Source organism: Corvus cornix, chromosome 15 (assembly GCF_000738735.6).
Source record: "Corvus cornix cornix isolate S_Up_H32 chromosome 15, ASM73873v5, whole genome shotgun sequence".
NCBI lineage: Eukaryota > Metazoa > Chordata > Aves > Passeriformes > Corvidae > Corvus > Corvus cornix.
The window spans coordinates 7565777-7587921 of NC_046345.1; the positions used below are offsets into that span (position 1 = coordinate 7565777).

A 22145-nucleotide genomic window follows, 5' to 3' on the forward strand; every position below is an offset into this window, starting at 1 on the left:
TAGCAATTAAAACTACTTCCTTGACTGAGCTAACTGCAATGCTGAGACAGTAGCAAACCTGTCCAGGGAAAAAACATAAAGCAAAAGGCTTCTGCTGGTTTGAAAAAATACATATATGAGAGGGTGGTTTATGGTAACATCAATTAAGAGTAGTGTTTAGAGTACACTTGTTGAGCATCAGCATGGAAATGTAGTGGAACTTGTCAGACTTGCTGAAATATGTCCGTGGTCTCTGTCCAGGCCTTGAATGCCTTTAATTAGAGTTTTGGTTTGTTGCAGAAGTAACAGCATTAATGAAGATCAGTGTTTCCTACTAAATGTAATCCAGCTCTGTTGTAATTGCTTTGCTGAGTGACCAAAATGAAAGCAAGCTGTTTGATGGCTTGCAGTTCCTGTCATCGTTTCATTGCTAGCCAAACGCTGTGCTGGAGTCCCATCACTGCTGAGAACTCAGTGATGGTTAATTTTCAAGTTACTACAAATAAACTATTGGAAATTGTACATATGCTGTCTCATATGCTGTTTGTTGTATTAAAATGTTTGCTCATGGCTGAAATCTCCATATTGAGTCAGAGTTACAAAGCGTTTAAACGTGCTTTTTTTTCCTTTTTTCCCCTTTCTTTGTCTTGGGACCGCTGCTCCTCACAGGGGCTACGACGACCCCATTGAGACAGAGATGGTTGAAGAGAGGATTCCGTACCTGCATGGCGGCTACGCGGCGCCGCTGGCGCAGCCGGAGCGGGGGAGCATGGCCAGCATTGACCGGCTGGGGAAGCGCTCCCCATCCATCGACAGCATCCGCAAGGACCCGCGCTGGAGGGACCCCGACCTGCCCGAGGTCATCGCCATGCTCAGCCACCCCATTGACCCTGTCAAATCCAACGCCGCCGCCTACCTGCAGCACCTGTGCTACGAGAACGACAAAATCAAAAAGGACGTGAGGCACCTTAAAGGGATCCCTATCCTGGTGGGCCTGCTGGATCATCCCAAGCCTGAGGTCCATCGTAAGGCCTGTGGGGCTCTCAGAAACATCTCCTACGGGAAGGATAATGAAAACAAAGTGGCTATAAAGAACTGTGATGGGATCCCTGCATTGATCAGGCTGTTGCGAAAAACAAACGACATGGAAGTCAGAGAGCTAATTACAGGTCAGTGTCTGGTTTCGTTAATGAGTTTAGTCTTTACAACAGTCCTTTCAGCTTCAGGAACAAGAATTTCTGGAGATTAGAGCATTGAAGGAGAATTTAGATCACTGGCTGCAGCTGTTCTCTAGCTGCACCAAGTTTGTGGTGTGAGAGCCTGACACGTGCCTGTCAGGAGGGGGATCAGGATCGTCTCAGTGTGTGTGATGCACTTGGGATTGATTCCCTGGCTGCTGAGGGATGGATGCTGCTCCTTGGGTGTAGCATGCAATTGCATGTGGTTGGGTTACTGAAGCTTAAATGAATTGTAGCAGCTCCACTGACAGGTAATTTGTAGTGCACGTGCCCTCAGCATGTTGTAATCATGAGGTAAGATATGCTGAGCTAAATCTTCGCTTGTTAATCTCTTATAAAACAATCCTGCTGCCATGTCCCCACTCCCTCATATTTATAGAATAGTCTGTCTCCTCAGGAACACTTCCAGCCTGGTGCTGAGGACTCTGGGGCTGTATATAAAGCTGCAGCACTTCTGGGCTGGAAAACTCATATTTTAGGGAGCATAGGGTGTGGTGTTTGTTGGATTTGTTTGTTGCGAAGGTCGGAAAAGGGAGAATTACATTTCAGGTTACTGAGTTCGTGCACACTTTGCAGGGAGTTTTCAAATACTTATAGCTCCATTATTTAACCTGTTTTTATTTGAACTTGGTCTTGGACATCATCCAAAAAGAGCTATAAAGTATATGCCAAGTTTCAAAGTTCAGCCATTAAGTGGAAGAGGGTGGAAAAGTATGTCAGCTCTTAAAGTAAGGAGAAAGATATTGTTCTTCAGTCTCCCATAAATCATGAGGAGTGAAATGGATTTCCCTTTCTCTTCTCAGAAGCCGCAGGGGATGTTTGGATGGAGACCAGAGCAGTTGCAATGAATTTCAGTGCCAGAACAGAATTTTTCAGAAAGCTTTGTGAGAATGAAAATGGGTCCAGGGCTGAAACTTTTTAGCTGCCTTATCCATGTTGGATGATGCAGGTAGACCCTATTGCAAACACTGATTAAGCCATTAGAGGTAAACATCATAATTCTGTAATTTCCTCAAAAATTATAGTAGCTCTCTAAGTTTTTACTGGTAATCATAATTCTCTGAGATGAACAGTGGCCTTGGGTGTTCCAGCTGTTCTTCCTCAGCCATTACAGGCTATTTATCAAACTAGGTCTAAATATACAGTGTTGAAACTAGCAGGGATATTTTTCCAGACTTTTTCCAGTGAGCTGGTGAAGGAGAGCTGTCTGTTTTGTCAGAGAACCTCTGAGTAGCATGTGCTGGTTGTGCTTTGAGAGCTGTCTGTGCTCTGCCTCAACATGGAAAGTCTGCAGGTAGTATTTGTATTTCATTTGTTGCATTCATTTAGTATGATGGCAGACATAAATTTATTTATTTTTTAAAATAAAGAATATCTATTTATCTGCTGTTCTAGTTTAATCAAAACTCATTTCTGGGGTGCTGAGAAGCAATAAATTTATTTCCTTAGATTCAAGAAAGGAGAAGCCAGTGTATAATTTACTCTGAAGGAATATCATTATAGTGCTAAGTGGTAATCAGTCACTTCTGAGATGGCAAAACCAAACTGGATGTTTTTCCTTTTCACTGTAAATGGCAATTGCTTTGATTTCCAGTTGATTAATTAGAGTTCAAATGCATTTTATTTGGCAGTAGTTTTTGCCAATTAAATGTAGTGGTTTTATTCCACCTTGGCTTTTGTTACTTCGAGCTCTTTATTTCCTCTTACTGAAAAACACCAGGAATACTAAGGGCATTAACCTAAACAGATGTCCAGTAACAGATGATGTGCATTTAATCTCTACCTAACCAGGAATCATTTCATTCTACTTCTAAAATGATACCACCAGATCCGGTGTGACACATTCAAGTATCAGCACAGAAGAGAAGAGTATTCCAGCAATGCCTCTGTGACTGGTGCTGCTGTACTTCCAGTCCGTGTTCAAAGCTCTGGCTGATAATGTGGAACTGTCCATTTGTAAAATGAGCTCCAAAAGTCAGCAGAGAGAAACAAGAGCCAGCTTGAAGTGCAAAGGGAGCATTCAGGCAGAGCTGCTACAAAAGGACTGTGTTCTGCAGCCTCAGAAATTCAGATCACAATTCCAGTGTTCTCCTGGTAGCAGTCTGGACTTCCTATCTGGGTACTTTTCCCTACTGATAAACCAAAGCCTACCTTTACCGTGAAAGTTTTTCAGTGTGTCTGGAGTGAAACGTCTGGGGACTTCATCATCAATGCAGTTTAGAGGGGAAAAAAAGAGAAGAAAATACAACAGCATACAGGGTTTATGTGTTTATTTCTTTTAACAGGCTCCAAATTCAAGTTTGGTATGACACATTGATTTTTCTACAGTTTAATGTTTCTTTAACTCAATATTGGCTGCTTTTCAAAAGCTCAATAGTAATCACCAGCTGGTCATCTCAGCTACGGACAAATGATAAAATAATCCTGCTTTCCGAAGAGATTCAAATAATTTAAAGAAGTTTAAATAACTCAGTTATCTGAATTCAGGAGCAGTTCCAGGCTTGAAGTTTTGTTTCTCTGGCTGTGGGACGCTGCTTGCTTGCAGGACAGGAGGTACCTGGGAGTACACAGTGGGACACCCTGTTGGGAGAGGGGTTGCTGGCAAAAGAGGGCATCATTCTTATCTAATGTGAGAGTCAGTCCTTGGCTTTAGTACAGCTCCATGGCCTCTCATTTGCTTGGTGATCTGATGGAGCAGCCACAGCTGGGTCTGACCACTGGGTTAATGGAGTGGGGAAAAAGCCACACCAATGAGTTAGAAACACCCAAGAGGTGGATGCAGCATCGAGGGAGGTATCAGCTGTGTGGCCTCAGTGGTGAACGAGTGAGGCTTGGAGTGCCAGGAGTGTGTTCCCTTGAGCACTTCCCAGGATACACTTTTGGAGAACACAAGTTACACAACTATTTTGGAAGCAGGTGGAGTGTACTGATACACCACTGCAACCAGATTAAGCCAATGTGTAGATTTTTTTCTTACAGAAACACTGGTTTTAGCAGAATTTGAAAGACTTCTTTGGGTTAGTGCCATCTCTGTTTTACCAGATATTCTGGACATATCTGCAAATGGCACTAAACATGGTGTCCTTCGAGGTCAGAGATCTGTGAAGTGTGCAAAAATTGCCCTCTAAACTCAAAAAATACATTCCTAAAATACCACAGATCTCGCTTCTCTTTCTTTTTAAAGTGTGGAGTTACAAAATGTTTCCTATCTACTGCACTAAAAAAAGCTTGATTTAAGTGTTGGAATGTCCATGAGTAAATTATGAGTAGAGTTGTGTTGAGAAATACTCCATAAAATTCTTCTTTCATTTCTTGCTAGGCTTGCAGCTGTACTGCTGTACTCTCAGTGGATCATTTTCTTGAGAAAAAGAGAGAAATGAGGATTAAGCTGATAAGGAATTAAATCTGTTCTGATTGGGCAAATCTACAAAAGTTTTGAGTGATAAGGTTTTCATGGAGGAAATGTTCCCATCAGATATGCAAGGCCAAAATTCTATTACATTCTTCAGAAAGCAGTCAGAAGTTGGTAGCTTTAATGAATGATTTTGTTCTTTGTGAGAACGTTGGAGTAATTTTGTTGTTTAATGACATTGCACTGATTTCAAGTGGTGCAGGATGTGATTTTTCTGCTACCAAATAGGTTATAATTGAAAAATGATTGACCTTCAAAACACTCTACAGATGAAATATTTTGATCTAATGCTCAAATAGCAACTTGCAGATAAATCAGCTGGCTCAGAACTCCCAACTCCTGGGCACTGATGTGCTGTGTCAGCTGCTCAGATCTGGATTTCTCTTTGAAGTACCCTGCTGTCTTCAACTTGCTGATCTCAGATGAGCTTTCTCCTTCCACTTTCTGTTCCAAAGCTTCTCAGAAGAAGGTCCTTGTTCATGGTGTGTTCTGTCACACACTAGCTTATGTTGAGGTTCTCAACTTGACCACTACTGGAAGGAGCACAGCTCCAATCTTCGGGACTTTGATACAAACAAATCTGTCAAACAAATCCCCCCAGGACCAACATGCAACAAGAATTCCTCTGGGAATATATTGCAGAGTGCTTATTTTTCCAAGTGATAAACTATCTGGTATGGACCATAGAAAAGGAATTAAACAGCTTCTAGTTTCTTGGTGATGTTGGATTTTTTTGAAATAAAGCTTGTAGCTATTTTCCTTGCTTAATATGTTGAAAATTCAGGGCCAATGGTTGAAGTTAGAAATACGTAAGTACATTACTCATATATTTATGAAAAAAACACAGATTGATAGTGATCATGTTCATCTACTGAAGAGCAATACTTCAACTTTCTCTAGTCTTAAAACTCATGCAGTCTGTGGTCAAAAAGGCCAATGCTTCTAGTGAAAGTGCATGGAAAATTTAGATAACTTCATTTACTTTGTGCTGCTGTGTCAGTGACATGATTCTTCCTGAGTGCTAATTATTTGAATTAATTAAACTTGGAGTTTTAAAAATAGTGTTTCTGGCTTGTTGAAACATTAGTGTGTTACACCAGAAGTAACAAGAATGATGTGTAAAGATGGATGTCAAATTTACAGGAATTTTTTTTTGCCTTGGATTTTTTCTTATACTACTAAATGCTACAGTTGGATCTGATTTTGTTCCCTTTAATTTTCTGTGGCTGTCACTATCAGTTACTTTTCCATAGAAGTTGTTTCTTCTGGAGCGCGAAAGATGCTGGGATTTAGAGCTCTTGGTTTCATAATTTCGACTAAGAAAAATGTACTGTCAGTGTGTTTATCTTCTATATCCTTTCTTGTGAAATATTTTCCCCATGAAGTCAGTGTTTAACCTGAATTTTTTTCTCTGTCTTTGGAACCACAGGACCTCCCTCACCCCTGCTTATCTTATGCTACACTTCTTTTAAGTGCTGTGCATTTTCCCTTGCTAAATGCTGTTCAGCAGAGGGATTCTTTTGGGTTTCCTTATGCAGCCATCAAGGAGAATATTATAAATTTAAGTGCTTTGACCTTTTGAATAATTTGAAGGATTTGCACAATTTTTTTTTTTTAATAGTAAGGCTGTCTTTTATTCTTCTTTAGTTTGTTGTTTTGTATGAAAGATTTGAGAGATAGGAGGCAGATGAGAAATTGAAAGCTTGTGAAATGCTGGGGGAGTTTTTGTCAGAGGATGGTGGAAAGGTGTTCTGTGTAACTCCAGTCCTCATTGTCTGGTAGTCACTCGCTGAGATTTACAGTCAAGTTGTGTTTGCCCTAAATAGTTCATTGCATAAGCATTGCATAAGTTGCAGCCAGCCTCTTAATAAAAATTCTGTGTATGTAGAGGATCTGCTTCCATAGGGGCAGGTGGTTCTCCTGGTCGGGGTGGGGTTACAGCAGTAAAGCTGATGTGTGTGGTAGATGGGCAGGTAAGTGCTGCAATCCAGGCAGAACACTACTGAATCCACAGTTGCATTTAGTCTCTTGAAATAACCTCTGGCGAATGAGAATATAGGAAGAGTTTGGAGATGATGATTTTATTTTACATGCTGTGGTTGAAGGTATTGAAGTCTAGACACAAATCTCTTAAGTCTTAAAACAAGCAAAAGGTTTGAGCACTGGAAAACTTTCATACAATCCTGTAATATTAGAGCTCTTGGAAATTTTACAGGTATTTTTGACTTCTTACTTACATGTCTGCCTGATTCTTCTTAAGCAGTAAAATTTGCCTTTGTAGTTCCATACTCTAGAGATAACAGATTACATCACTGCTTCAGGAAGGGGGAAGAAGTAGACTCTCATTTCGGGTGCAAAAGTAATACGTGCGTTCAGGAAAAAGCTTTTAAAGTTGAAGGGCTGCCGGATTTTAAAGCTTAGCTCTTCCCCATCTCAGCAGTGTTCCCAGTTGCAATGTTTTGCAGTTTCAGAAGAACAGGATCCTTAGGAACCCTGCAGAGGATTCCTTGGCTGATGCCATCTTTTCCAGGTTGTGGGGGTTTGAGCACTGCAGATACCCACTCCATGCTCCGTTTCTGGTCCTGAGAGAGAACCTCCAGAACCAGGGTATTCTGCACCCACTCTTCTCAGTTTGAATCTAGCTTTGCTCCAGAGATGATTATCCTGTATAATTTCCAGGGATTCATCCATCTTGTTCAGTGCTGGTTGTTCAGATTTAGAATTTGAATTTTCAAGTCCTGAGCCAGCCATGCATTTAAGGATTTAATTGTACTTACTATTTTTATATGAGTGAGTCTGACATGCTAAAGAAATTGGTGAACAGTAACTGAAGAAGGACAGTCTAGTAAAGTATTTAAAATTAACAGGGCAGCTTATATGTCCATGGTTTTAGTCTTATTATAAATATTGACTTGCATTTGTTTTTTGTATGTTGTATATTTTTTGAGCCAGTTTGTTATGAGAAGTAAAGGCTTTCTTTGATAACAAAATGGGGCCAATTAGCTCTTTCTGCTTGGTTTTGCTTTTTTTCTTATTCTTCAACATTTGTTGTTTTACAGCAACAAAGGGTGATTTATTGTAATGGGTACAAAGAGAAGATTCGTATTTTACCTGCACAGTCTCCTTTGAAAGCTAAAATTAGGCTATAAAAATCTCATACAGTGTCTATGAATGGCATGGGCAGTAGGCCAAAAAAGCATTATTTTTGTATGACTTCAGAAAAAAGACTGCAAAAAACATTATGGTGTTCATTCCGTTGTCTGCCTCAGAGTTTTTTTATTAATTAATATGGTATCCTCTATCCAATCACTGCTGGGCTCCTGCAAGTCCCCACGGCAGGCTGTGCTGCATGATAATAGATCCAAAACATTTTCCCAGTTACCTTTAAAACTTGAAAATTGTAGGTGGTAAAACCTGGGGAGATTGAAAGGGGCTGAAACAAAAGGTTGCACTTCTGTTGTTCTGTTGTGGTTTTTAGATGGATATACAGTGAGGTGGAGATTTACAGTTTGCACTGTAATATGCACAAATTCATAGTTGTAGTAACACAGGGAGCCTCAGATTGATATTGGATCCACTTAGGAAAGATTTCCTGTGTGTTCTGGGGAATCTAGGTTTTCTGTTTGGTCTGTCTGAAATTTTGCTAGAACTCACACTTTTCCTTGGAGACCAGAAGTGTGTGTCTGGCTCCCTCCAAGTGTTGTTACTGACAGTTCTCAGATGCCACCAGGCTGGGTCTATGCAGAAATTCTCTCAGAAATGAATGCTCTGTTTTAGTCCTACTCTAATGAGTAATAACTGTTAGGACACTGATACAGGTCTGCTGGGAGGTTGTATCACTTATCCAGCACTGGGTATTTTGCAGCTATAAAGCTGTTGTTGCTATTCTGTTTTATGTTTGACTTCTGTCTGCTTTGGCTCATAATTGAGGTAAAAATGAAAAGACAGAGGAGTTCTGGTTTCCAGCTTCTTCAAGGAATCTTATGCTTGTGGCACCAGGAGATTTGAACACAGATATTGCTTGTGACAGGAAAATGTGAAAGTAAATAATAGAGAGGAGACTTGAATGAAATATTACCTTGTGCAGAAGATAAGCATAGGATCAGTGATCCTCCAGAAATTCATTCCTCCTAGGACTTGCTCAATATACTTGTCTGCTTCACTGGATGAATTTTTATTTTTTTGAGGCATAGTTAGACTTGAAAGTGTAACACAGTTTGTATACAGCAGAAAAATCCTATTAATCTCCAATAGTACATCACTTTTATGTACTCTGTGTAGGGCTTGATGAGTTCAACAATATCCATGTCTTGATAGAAGTGCTTCCCTGCTTTGTTGAAGAAGCTGTGGGATTTTCCTTAAGCTAGTTCTGGTCTGGCATCTCATCAAGTTGCTTTGCCTTCTTGTTTAGTTTTATGATTTAACCTTTAAGCAGTTCTCCGTGAATCCTCTGGTTCTGTTTAACATACAGATTTTAAATAGTTGTTATACTCCCATTGTTTAATAATCCCCTGCAGGCACCCTGTGGAATTTATCCTCCTATGAGCCCCTGAAGATGGTCATCATCAACCATGGTCTGCAGACCCTGACCAACGAGGTGATCATCCCCCACTCGGGCTGGGAGAGCGAGCCCAACGAGGACTCGAAGCCTCGTGACGCCGAGTGGACAACGGTCTTCAAGAACACCTCTGGCTGCTTACGGTAAGGCACAGCTGCAGAATTTTTTTCCCATAGTTCCTCTCTTTTTTTGGTGAAGAGCTTGAACTACTGACTATTTAGGATCCCAAGTATTCCTTCTAATACTCCTTGCGAAGGGGCCTTTTCTGGTTTCATACTGTATTTGCAATTCTGAAAGCACCTTGAGAGCAAGGACAGTCCATGCTAAAAGCTGGGGTCAGGAGGAGTCCTAATGCACTCTGAAAAACCTGAAGAACCAGTGGTCCCTAAACACAGTGTGTCTCTTTTTGCTTTTCTTTTGAGATAAAATAGTTACGCTCAGTTTAGATTCTTCAGCTTTGCGATGAAGTCAATTAGTTTGAACAAAACTAATAAAGATTTGTACCTTCTGTTGCTCTGAAGTGTACTCCTGTCAGATTTCTTCTGATTAATGCAGATTCAGAAGTTGGTTCATTTCTGTTTCTTGGGCTTGTGGTCTCTAAATTGCAATAACTATTCCCCCAAGTAACTTCACAAATGAAGAAAGTAATGAAAAGTGTTCTGAAAAGGCCCATTACTGAAATTATTTGCAGTCCCACTGGAAACTGAGGTCCTTTAAGCAGACTCCAGACATCATAGGTTTTTACTTACTAGTGTCTCATTTTCTAAGGGTGTTCTGCAAGAGGAAATTAGTCATGGTGAGGGAATAAAAGGATTATCTCAATGAATATGAGATTTTCCCGTAAGTGTAGACAATAAATTGGTCATTAGTAGACTAGCCTAATCCACATCATAAAATTTTATAAGTATGTGGATCCACTTGAACTGCATTCCATGGTATCTCTGGGTTTGTTGATTTGTTGGGTTTGGGGGTTTTTTTTTATTTTAAAGTAAGGCACTGGTTTTACAGGAAACTCAGAAACTTCTTCCCCTTTGGACATTGTGTTCTTAAAGCTTATGAAGAGGGGTATGAAACATAGTACTGAGATGTTAGAGAATTTGAACTTCTGGTATTTAAAAGTGGTCCTGATGCACCTGAAACGCATCAGGACAGCAGCCAGTGAATGGTGGCTGCTTCTGCTGTTGAAGGGGGAAATCTGTTTCAGTCCTTTCATCTGTGGTATCTGCTCTCATAGTGAGGAGGGACTTTGTGCTTCCTTGTGGAAAATTTGAAGCTTCCATAAGATGTGGGGCGAGGTGATCTGATGGTTGGCTGAGTCTGCCTAAAATAGGTGAAGATGTGACAGCAGGGAAAGGTAATCAAAGGTAATCCATGTCTCTGCTGAGCCGTGGAGACAGCACCCTCTTGCATAGGAGCTGGGGAGAACTGCCCTGCTGTCTCCCCACTTCTTGCAGTGAGGTGAGTGAGTCCAGGAACAAGACAGATGCAGGAGCAGGTGAATATGAGCTGTCTTTCAGCTGATTGTGCTTCCTGTTCCCATGTCAGGGATATTACACATACCTTTTGTAGAGCACTTCCAGATCTGGGGGTGCAAATGGACATATCAAAAGTAATTAACATTAAAACTGTTGAAAATTACTTTGTGTTGTGTGTTGAAATCTTCTGCACCTCATCTTTAAAAGCAGCAGCAAGATGTGATAGTTAACACCAACAGAGAATAAATTGTTGCAGCCATCTGTCTGACAGATATCAGTGTTCAAAAACCCCTTTGCCTACACTTCTCTCATTGACACAGTAGCTGGTCCTAGAAATTCAATTTTTCACGAATGGAGCTTACTGTAGACTGCAAACTGTTCACCAATTTGATATTTAATTGGGAGGTTAGGCCTCTTGATGATGTGCCAGCCTCCCTTGTCCCCTTTGAAAGTGAGCCTCAGGTGTGAGCTGCGTTGTCTCCCAAAATAACTGGAACAATCTCTGAGCTTCTGAGGTTTCAGCTGTCCCTGCAGTTTAGGTGTCTAAGCAGAAGACAGGCATTGTGCATGCAGCATAGCATTCGTTTCAGTATCATTTTTTCAGTTAATGAAGTTTATCAACAGATGTGGGCGAGTTTGTTTCAAACTCAGTGATTCACAGCATGAACTGCCAGTTAATTATTACTTGCTCTTTTTTTTTTAACACTGCTTACTCATCTTTACTTTGTTCTGAATCTAGGTTTCTCCTTTGATAATGTGGAGCTATGGAAACACTCATTTCAAAATAATTAAAAACAAGTAATTAAAAAAACCCCCACACTACAATTATTTACCTTTACTTCTTCAATTCCTGATCCATCCCACTTTCCAGTCCTATCCATTTTCCCCCATGTGACCTGTAAAGCATCTCTTCCTCCTCACTTTTGTGGATGCAGGTCTGAGTAGGTCAGGGTGAGTTGGATGCTATGGAGTCACCTTGGCCCATGTGCCTAAGGGTGGATTAAGAGCTGTATTAACAGCAGGGATAGTGTGGTGTGGCAGGTATGTGTGGGATGGAAGGATGCTTCAGCAGCAGGGTCAGTAACTGGGGCCAATACCTGAGCAAAGATCTGTACCTGCACCAGGGCTGGGAATTAAGTTACAAGATAAGAGCCATGATCCATACACTCTGCCCCTTGGCTGGAGCTGAGAGGGCTTACTGGCTTTCTGTAGCCCTGATTTACCCACGTTGTGAAGTAACAAAAATCCCTCTGTGATGCTTGATACTGATTTTAGTTTGTGTGGCCACAGGACTTGCACCCAGCAATGGACCTGCTTTTTATCTGCGTCCGATACTGAGAAACGTTGGACCTGGTCGTTTACAAGCTGGAAATCAGAGAAGCTGCTCACAGTTTATCATCAAGAAAGCCATTCGTATACTCTGTTTTGCCATGTTATTTCACTCTGGGATTACCTGGGATACTCAGTGGTGTCCATTCCAAGCTACCATAGCTGACTACACACACATAGAGCCAGTGGGAATCAGAGGAGGAAAAGGCCACTGGCTAAGGTCTATATTGACTTTGGAGATGGGTGTTGATTTAAAGGGCTCCTTCTAAAATCAAGCCCTCTCCTGTGACTGTGCCCATTGTAGGGGTATTTTGAATCCTGGTATCATCTGGAACACGGCTGGTGGGTTCTGTGTGCCATCTCACTCTGCACTTGACTTGCCAAAAACTCTGTTCAAACAAATGTTTGGAGAATCTTGTATTCTCTTCTGGAAACTTGGCAGCACATCCAATTTGCGAAGTATGAGCTGATAATGAAATTTATTGGCTGCTCTTTTGTAATCTTGACTAAGAAACACTGAAGTTTTCAGAAACTAGTGCAGGTGATGATAATTTTGTCTCCATTCTCATCCTGAGATCAGAAAAAAGATGCTTCCTCTTACATTGGTGTGTTCTGTTTCTAGGGGCAGACCCAATATGATGAATAGATCGACAATATCCATAATCACTTTACTACTGCAAATGGTCACGAGCCTTGTGAGGGATGCTGCCTTGGGTGTCATTTTATAAAACAGGGGCATTCTTACATTCTGTTGAAGCTGATAAAAGAAACGTGTATGGTAGAAATCTGGAAAGGAACAGTAAAAAACAAAGCAAAGTGGATTTTTGGTTATTAAGTAGTAGGACTGGGGAAGAAGTAAGGAAGACATTTGCTTACTATAGGAGAATCATTAAGTATGCACAGATTTACAATACGAGTTTTATGTCTCCACATTGTATTTTATTCTTTTAGCTATGTGGAGAATGTCTCTTCTAGTTCTTCTAGTTCCTGCCTCTTTTTTTTTTTTTTTTTTCTTTAAACCCTTAAATCTGTACTGGGATTTGCAGTCCAGAAGCATTTGTCTTCAAATTGCACTCCTGGTGAAATAATGGAATGATTTGGTGCATCTTCATGTGGCCATTTCGTGATCCTTCCTACAACTTTTACCCAGACATTGAGGTGCTTTAGGAGAAGAGTGTGAGTTGAGTTCTTGTGGGGAGGTTGAATGTGTGGTTCATGAACAACCAGGCAGTACAAGAGACCTTCCCTGGGTCCCCTGGTTTCTCCTAAGGTGCTTCCCTGCTTTGGAGGGAAATTGCTGCCTCTGTGGGTCAGAGCACTGCTGCAGTCACATCATCTTGTTAATTTTCTGTGGAGATATCCACCATGATTCCTAGTTCTCTGGAAGCAGCAAGGATTTTAATGGTTTAAAAATTAAATTCATTCTGGGCTTAATTGCTGTTTTCTGCCTAATTACTTTTAATTCTCTCTTGGATTTTTTCACTTCTAAGAGGACAGAGTAGAACTTAGTTCCTAAATTGCCAACTTTCTAGCCTGATTCCTGTGCTAAACTGACCTGCTGTCAACAAATGTTAAATGAATTAATTTGCATAGCAAACAGATGCAAAGTGCTCCTTTTTCCAGGGGTACCATCTGTAGTTGCAGCATTTCTTGTCAGTTCTCCAAGTACACAGAAATTCGCATTCACAAATATCCTCAGGGTTCAGAGCTCTGGCCGAGGTGTATGAACACAAACAAACTGCACCCACCTGACTTTTCCCTGAAAACATGCATTCTTCAGCTGGAGATTGCACATAACAGCTTGTCCAACATCAGCCCCTGAGAAGGGAAGGGACAACCTGGTGGCTAGAGCTGTAACAGGAGACTCGAGAAGTGGGGATTTATTTGCTGTTCTGCTACTGTACTGACATAATTACAGGCAAGATTGATGGTATAAACCTTTTTGTGGTCTAATTTTTAATAGCCCTGCCTCCTTCTGGCTTTGGCAAGGTTCAGGCTCCTAAGTGCCTGAGGGGATTGAGACTTCACTGATCTTCACTCTTCTGTCTTTCATGAGGGACTGGCACCTTTGTATGTACCTTCTCCTGAAGCTGCTGTAAATACCAGCAGTTCCAAGTATTTTGAAATGGTTGATCCTATAGACATCAACTGGGAATAAGCAACTCCTGTAGGTATAAATTAAGGGTTTGGTCCCATGGAATTAAAACCTGAGAGGTTTGGTAAGTGTGAGATACGATGTTTGAAGAGGTGGCATAAGGACTCAGTGGTTTCAAAGCCAATATACTCAATATACTCCACCAGGTTGAGAAATGATGTAAAAGTATCTGCAGGCTCCTCTTAGATACTTCAGAGGAAAGGCTGCAAGAGCTTGATGGTAAATCAGTTATACTTGGGATGTGTCAAATAGTTTTTGTATGTAAGTGTTCTAAGCCCTTCTGAGAGGAGGACAGAGCATTATGGTGCCTGCATATAGATCTTGTCCTGCAGACGTCACTTGCAGTGTTTCAGTCACAGGTAATGCTGTGAGTGAGTCCTCATGTCTTTATGTATTTGTAACACGTGTGTACCCAGACATGCACTGCACACACTGTTTGTAGCAGGAGTGTGGGTGTCTGTGGGGCACATGGGTTAAAGAAGGTTTGTCAAGCAACATGTGGTCTTGTTTGGGCAGTAAAGGTCTCTCTCTTTGCACCCTGAAAACACCTGTATTGAGTGGATCAGTGATGTTGGTGTGCCTGTTTTTTCTTCCCATCTCTGCATGCTGAATTTGAGGAAGAAAAAAGAGTAAGGTTGTCAAAACCAGGTTCTTATGCCCTCCTTTCTCTTAATGATTAATGTGTGGCTTTCCTCTGAAGAAAAGTGCCTGGGAATTAGAGCTTTCAAAATGTATTACTTTCAAGCTCTATCCATCTTTACATCCTGCAGGCATGATAATAGTATGTGGTGACAGTCACATAATATTTGTCCTGTGTGCACTCATATACTGGAGGCAGCCTTCATCTCCAGCTGACTGAGGTAAGAAGGCACTTAAGTGCAAATGTGTGACCTGGAAGTGCTGCCTAGTGCAGAGCAGGGCGCAGGAGGTGAGGTTCAGGTGACGCTGCTGCGGTCCTGCCCTTGGTGTCAAGACAACTTTGCTCACTGAAGCATGGTAGAACAGAGAAACTAAAGGCAGGCACCTGAAAACTCACATTTCCCTCTTTTTTATCAGCAGCAAATTTGCATTAGTACAGAGCCCTCCTTGGCAGCTACAACTCCAAACTCCAAAAAAGATTCTTTGACATAGTCGTTTGTTTGATGTTCCCTTTAACTCAGTGTGTTCCCCCATCCTGATTCAAGTAGTCCTTTCCTATGCTTTTGCAGGGCAGTTATTTAGCTGAGATCCTCTGGAGAGGACTTCTTCCAATCATTAATGCTTCCCTGTCCCACCCAGGAGGAGCTGAGGGCAGATGCTGCCATCTCTGTCCCCACGCTCACCCGTGGTGCTTGGAGGCTGCTGTGCTCGTGTTGTGTTGAGAGTGGGTGCAGCCTTTGGCTGATTGATGCTCTAGGTACTGGAGCTTATGAAATTGTCAGTCTTTTGGTGTGCAACAGGTACTTTTGAAGTGGACTTCCAGAGAAGGAGTAGTTTTAGAAAGAGATAAAAACAGAACCGAGATTTGCCTGTGAATCTTCACTTTGGAGGCAGCAAGTAGCATGAAAAGGGAGAAGCTTATCTGCCCAACCCAGACTGGAAAAAATCAACTCAAATTAAAAACCCACACAAAAGAGAGGAGTGAGCAAAGGCAGTTTCTTAATTAGCTTACTGATACTGTGCAGGATCACAGCATATGGCTGTCCTGGGGCTTATATGATGAGCAGAGCGTTTAATTCGTGCTAGTAAGGAGCTGTTAGGGTTCCTCCTGACAGTTCCTGATGTTTAGCTTGTAATATAAATAAATTATGCATAGATTTTAGCAGCAGAGACATAACCTAGTTACATGCAACCTTAATGCTTTACAATCATATCTTGAGGTATAAATTTAAAGTTGGGCACTTGTTTACCGCCTTCTGTCGTTACTTAGGAATGAGTCTAGGTCCCTCCTCCCTTGGCTTTCAGGAAAGGGAGTCTTCAAAAATGTCTGTTGCTGTGGTGGGATGAAGAACAGGACTGCAGCAAAGCTCACTGCAGTCACTCTAATGGACGTAGCCTGCTTTGGAAGGCTTGTGAGCCATGATCCCTTGTTAGATTAGTACCACCTCCTTTCTGTATTTTTGAGATTCTTTTCACATGGCAGCAAGCATGTGAAAAGCAGGGCCCCTTGGCCTTTCCTCCAGGCAGAGACTGGAATAATTTGGAAGCCAAGTAGCTGCTGGGCATCATGGAATTCTCATGTAGTGCATTTCTGCATCATTTTGCATTACAGGAGAGCAACTAAGGCCCTCCAAGTAGGTCATGCAGGAGGTAACCAGTCAGCCTTTTACTGAAAAGGCATTACAAGGTGTTTTGGGTATAGAATGCCACAGATAACAAGGTACAGATGTCAAGTCCATCCCTTGTTAAACTGTGCTTTTGAGCCCCAGCCTGTTTCAGAGAGCTCTTCCAGGCAGTGCAGACATGGATATGAGGTGTGACAGGGTGCCCTGGAGATCCCTTGCTCTGTGCCCCTGTTGCTAGAGCACAGACTAAGCTCGTGAAGCACTTTTTCAGGGATGACTTTTGCTGTGTCCTTTAGAGCATTTGGTCAACTAAACAAAACCAACCTCTTTATTTAAATAGGTGTGGAAGGATTTACATGCAAAGAAACTGGGGCTGCTCTGCTACTTCTTTCTCGGGTGTAAGTGGTCAGTGAGTGCCAGAGTGGAGCAGCAAGGTCTGGTGGGATCTCCTGCCCAGGTCTGAACAGCTGCTCCCTACCTAAATCAGCATCAGTAGAGCTCCTCTGGCTTTCTGTGCATTTCATGGGGACTTTGGATTCTTTCTGCTTTCTTTACCATATTCTCTGCTTGATTTCTGACTGAGCTCTCTGCTACCAAACTCCATTGTGCTGTACAGGGCCCTCTGACGAGAGCTGCCTGGATCAGGCTATCTTTGTGTCACAGGCAGCTTCTTTATTTTTCTCTCTTGTTTTCAGAACAGTGAACTTTAATACCAATTAAACTTTCTGGTACTTCATGTGAACTGAAGTATGGAATCCATTCTATTTCTGCATGAAATGATGGAATGATTTTTAAATGTTGTCTATTCCTCCTTTGAGACATAGCGGACCTAGAAATACACTTGGAAATAGAGTACATTTACTACAACTATTATTGATCCATCTCCTTTGGCTGGCATCCAAATAAAAATTTCTTTATTGTGAAGCAGAGTGTGGGTGTGGAAGGGTGTTTGTATAGCAAGGGTTCTGCCTGCCAGAGTAGGTGGACAGAACAACTACTATATTTTAAGCTGAGTTGTGAGAAGCTTAAGTCGTTTATCAGCTGAAGTATGCAAAACTGTGTCTGGGCAGCAAAGCCTCAGTGATGGTGCTGGTCAGAGTCTAGCAAGGGGTTGGAAGGAGCTCGTCACTGTCTCGGCTTCAGCTCTCAGCCACGATTCTTCCAGGGAAAGGTGGAAGTGTTACGAGGAGGATGTCTTAAAAATTTCCAGTTCAACTTCCTATTTATAGACAAAGCAAAGTCTCCAAGCTGTTGTCTTCATTCCCAGCTAGATCTCTAAACAAAGGGCTTTTTACACCTGCTGCACTGAGGCAGGAGGGTAAGTGTTCAGTAACACTCTGGCCTCAGCTTCATCTGCAGCACTGTGGGATAGCAACTGATGGTGCTCTCCTGCCAAGTGACAGACACAGCAACAGTCCTGGAAATACTAGTTTTAATTTTTAGAGAAGAATGTGTCTCTGCCTTTGTTTTCAAGTTTCTCTTCATCATTTAAAAAAAACTATCCAAAAATTCTCCACATTTCTACTCTGTCTGTCGGATTGTTAGGGAGAGCACAGAGGGGGCACTGCCACATGATTGCATTGAAAGAGTGCAAATTAAGTACCCTGTACTTAATTACTTTTAAGTCTTTTCTCTTGAAGATAATTTTGGTGTGTGGCACAGACTGTAGTAACAGCTCACCTCTCCTAGGGGTGACAAATGCCAGCTCTGTTCTGCAGATGCAAATGTAGCATTTAGAATTGTGTATTATTAAGACAACTCTTTGGTGATAATGATAACCTTAGCTAAGGTGGGAACAGATCTCTCAGCACATTCACCCCCATTTTCTGAAGTCTTTAATACCAACAGACTGCATTCCTAGCCTGATGTGTTTCTATGCTCATAGGTATTTACTTTTATTTAACATTTACTTAGTGCTTCTTTGTTTTGGTTTGGTTTTTTTTTCCCAGGGAAAGCATATATTGCGACATCCTTACAAATTCTCTTTCACTAGTCCTGGCCACAGTCTGGACTCCCAAGAATTTGAGGAAGAATCCAGGTTGCTTTTTTTAAATCTAAAGGCTGGAGATTGAAAATCTCTGGAATGAGATTTGTGCTTTACTGTTTTACATAAAATCATTCATCCAGTTGGTTTCTTTCCTTTATACTTTGAGCCACATGGGCATTAATTCCATGTTTTGCTTCTAGAATTGTTCTTCAGACTGTGTTGTGTGTATTTACAGAAAGCACACTGAAGGTTTCTATTACCCTTTGTAGTGGCATAAGAAAGACACTTCTGGTTTTAAAATACGTTTTTCAATAGACTCTTGGAAAAGTATTGAAAAGTAGGACAGTCAGGGAAAGCAGCAGAGGCCTTTCTGGAGGTGAAGAGACAAGGCAAGGGAAGCAAACTGTACAGAACACTGGGAATGAGTGGCAGGTCTCATTTGCCACTGGTTTGTGTAGAAGTTGTTTGGGTAGTTCCCCCTCACCATTCCCACCCTTCTGAATGAGCAGTCAACTTTATTTTCATTTGTAACAGGATATTTGCCCGTTATCGGTGCCTCAAAAGCCCTGTGGAGTCGTTCAAACTTCAATAAGCAGCTTTAACTTATATCTGCAGAGGTTCTTGATATTAATTTGCCCCAGCAAGCAAGTCAGTGAGATCATTTGTTTAATTCCAAAGTCTTGAGGCCATTCCAGTTCTTGCCTGTCCCCTGAGTAACAGAGTTAGCAGCACCTCAGCTTGGGGTATCAGCTGCTTTGCTATTTGGTGTCTTGTGTGAAACGCTTCATCTGCTGAAGAATCTCTTCTGGTGTAAAACAATACTTGTCTAATGAAAAGTTCAATGAAAAACAAAGCTCTCTACTTTATCCGGGTCTGGATGCCATATGTTACATATCTCCATTGCATGAGTTTCTGGCCTGAGCGAGGCTGTGCATTCCTTTTGTGGAGTGTTGCCCTGTGTAAGGGGAATGCAAATCCTCTGTTAACTGCTGGAATCAGTCATCTGTTTGTTGATGTCCATCACTCTTGGAAGAAGGGTGTTCAGAAGCCTTGCTTTGGAAGCTTCCTTTGGAAGATGGTTTGGTTACATCTTTCATTGCATCATGCGTAATAGATGTAGGATGCAGCAAGAATAATCCCAGTGCAGATGTGAAACGGGAAGATATTTTTCCTGACTCCTGTCAGTGGAGTGCACTATCAGGTTGACTATTCTGTGGCAGTTTCTGTGCTTTTTAATGACCAGTGCCAGCAGTAGCTTCCTGTCCATCTCATTCCTTTTGTTTTCATGCTCCAGCCCCTCCTGAAGACCCAAGATGAGTTTGATCAACGACTACCAGGTGATGCTTTTCAAGGAGGTGGATAGTAGAGAGTCTTAACCCCATGGCAGAAATGCAACCTGGCATTTTCCTGTGTTGCAGGGACTTGCAAAGGTAGCTCTGGATCATGGAAACCAACCCTGGCAGCACTTCTTGTGGGATTGCCAGATGAGAACTTAGTCAAAGCGTACCGTCATCGTTTTCATAGGGCCCACCTTTGTTTAGAGCTTAGGGGTGTCTGGCATACTTGTGCATGGATCTGAAATGCAAATATTTCCATGGGGATTGGGAGATCTTTGCTGCCTTTTTCAGTGTTGGAGCAGCAGGAAGAGCAGACTCACGATCAGGTGCTGATCCCCCTGGGCTGCATTTGTCTGAGATCTCCCTGGACTGCTGGGACAAGAATGGGAGCTGAGCTCTCCCATAGGTCTGGGTTATGGTTTACAGACAAGGAAACGGGGTTTGTGCTTCCATGGTAGATAAATCCCATGGGCTGCTGGTAGCTCATTACCCAAGGAGGGAGGACTAACAAAATCCCCAGAGTTGGGTATTTATAGAGCAGATGTTTCTGCATGAGATGCTCATAAGGATACATTTTGTGATGTGATAGTTAAAACATTAAAACTGCAAAGTTTGATGTCTGGATAACTTAGTCATAGCATTAATTAGCTATTAACTTGATCCTGCAGAGTTTTCATGCTTATTTGTGTGTGATATATGTGGAAATTTTTTCTCGAGGCATTAATTTTCAGTGAATTTTTCTATAGTCAAAGAGACAGTAAGTGATACCAGCAGGCCACATTCTTGCTGATACAACTTTATAATACTTTTTTCAATCGTAACCTTATTAATATCTACCTTGATATTAACCCCAGTACAGATCATAGAAGTAAGAAAGCAGGATACACAGTACTGTGGTGCTGTTCATAACCAAAGCAGTCAAACAAATGTGCAAGTGTGGTAGCACAAATGAACCACAGAAAAATCTCTTCTGAATGGGCCATAGGGCAAGGAAGGTGTGAAGGTTGAGTTGTTTTGCCTTTAGTCTGCAAGTGTTGCTTATGAATTTTAACACTCTAAAACTTAATGAGGGGGAAAAAAAAAGTGATACACAGCTCCAGATAAGACCATTTATAGTGCATTTCTGTCACCTTGAAGCTTAATAAGTAGAGTTCCACATTAATAGATGTGCTTGAAGGTGAAGCTGCTGTCGTTTATTGTTATAACTCCTGAAAGGTATCTCAGAGAATTTGAATTCTAATTTCAGTTTCATAAAGACGTGGCATTAAAATTCACATTTGTGTTTTTGACACAAAAGGATTAGTACAACTGGAGATGGGAAAACAGCATGTAGAATTCTCTTCCATCTATCCTGTGGAATCATTTTAATATCCACTTTACCTGCCTCCTATCATTCATTGCTAGTGAGGCTGTGTGAGGATTTGAGGAAAGGATGCGTTTATCTGTGCTTTTCATTTGTGTTCTTAATTGAAAATTAGTGCTGTTACAGCAACCAGCTCACAATTAAGTGCCTTCAGATTTTGAGAGGTCTCTGAGAAAATGTGGTTTTTCTACCTATCCAATTAACACAGCAGCCTGCCTAGATGACCGGGACATGGGAGAGGACCATGATTGATGTGTTAATTACTTGGAGATTGGCAGTCCCTCTAGTTAAAAGCAAAAACTGGCTGCATGATCCTGATAGCAGAGGGTAATGATGGTGTCCTCAGTTTTTGAGAGGTAACCTTACACAGCTTTGTGGGATTCAAAGGCCTGAAAGCTGAAAGGTTGTCTGTGTTATTGTCAAAATTACTGCGTTTCAGCTCTGGGAAGACCTTCCATAGTCTTCTATGACACTTGGTCAGTGAGCACTATTAACAATAATTCTGTCACTTCATTTTCCCCCTAAAGAAAAAAGGGGGGAAAATGAAAAAAGGGGGGGGGGGAAGGCAGCCTTTGGAAAATTGACTTGAATTTTATTTATTTATTGGGTAGTGGCAGGTTGGTGCTTATGCAAGGCTGGAGTATCAGTCTGTGCTCGCTGGATGAGTGAGGCCAAGTTCAAAGGTCCCCTCTGACAGTTTCTGCGGTCATTGATAAATGTAACTTCTAACGACTCCAAGTAGCCTTTCACTCTGGCTTGCTTCTTCTACCTGTGCCATTCTCTTGTGCAGTGTTTAGAGAAATTTAAAGGATTGTGTAAGCTATCGTCCTTTCCTTACTAAAGGTGACTGATCTAGGCTTTGTGCTGAATCTGCTGCACACAGGTTTTTCAGTTTCTGTGGCCATGATACTGCTGAGCAATCTTGTGACTATGCATGTTTTTCCTAAGGTGGTGAAAGTGTCTTTCAGTTTAGAACTGCTGGTTTTGAAATCAAATTTTTGGTTTACATATTGTTTGTTCTGCAGACTTCAGCTTGGTTTAAGGTGAG

The 22145-nt window shown here is 41.6% G+C and overlaps 1 protein-coding gene across 12 annotated transcripts in view; it reads left to right on the forward strand.

Annotated features, from left to right (window-relative positions):
- The window catches only part of ARVCF (ARVCF delta catenin family member), a 258893-nt gene that overhangs the window by 184634 nt on the left and 52114 nt on the right, over positions 1-22145 (forward strand). For all 12 annotated transcript variants that reach the window (XM_039560820.1, XM_039560821.1, XM_010398190.3 and 9 more), the window contains 2 exons: positions 649-1148; positions 9147-9330. In XM_039560820.1, the coding sequence (XP_039416754.1) occupies positions 649-1148; positions 9147-9330 (684 nt within the window). The remainder of the gene's footprint in view (positions 1-648; positions 1149-9146; positions 9331-22145) is intronic.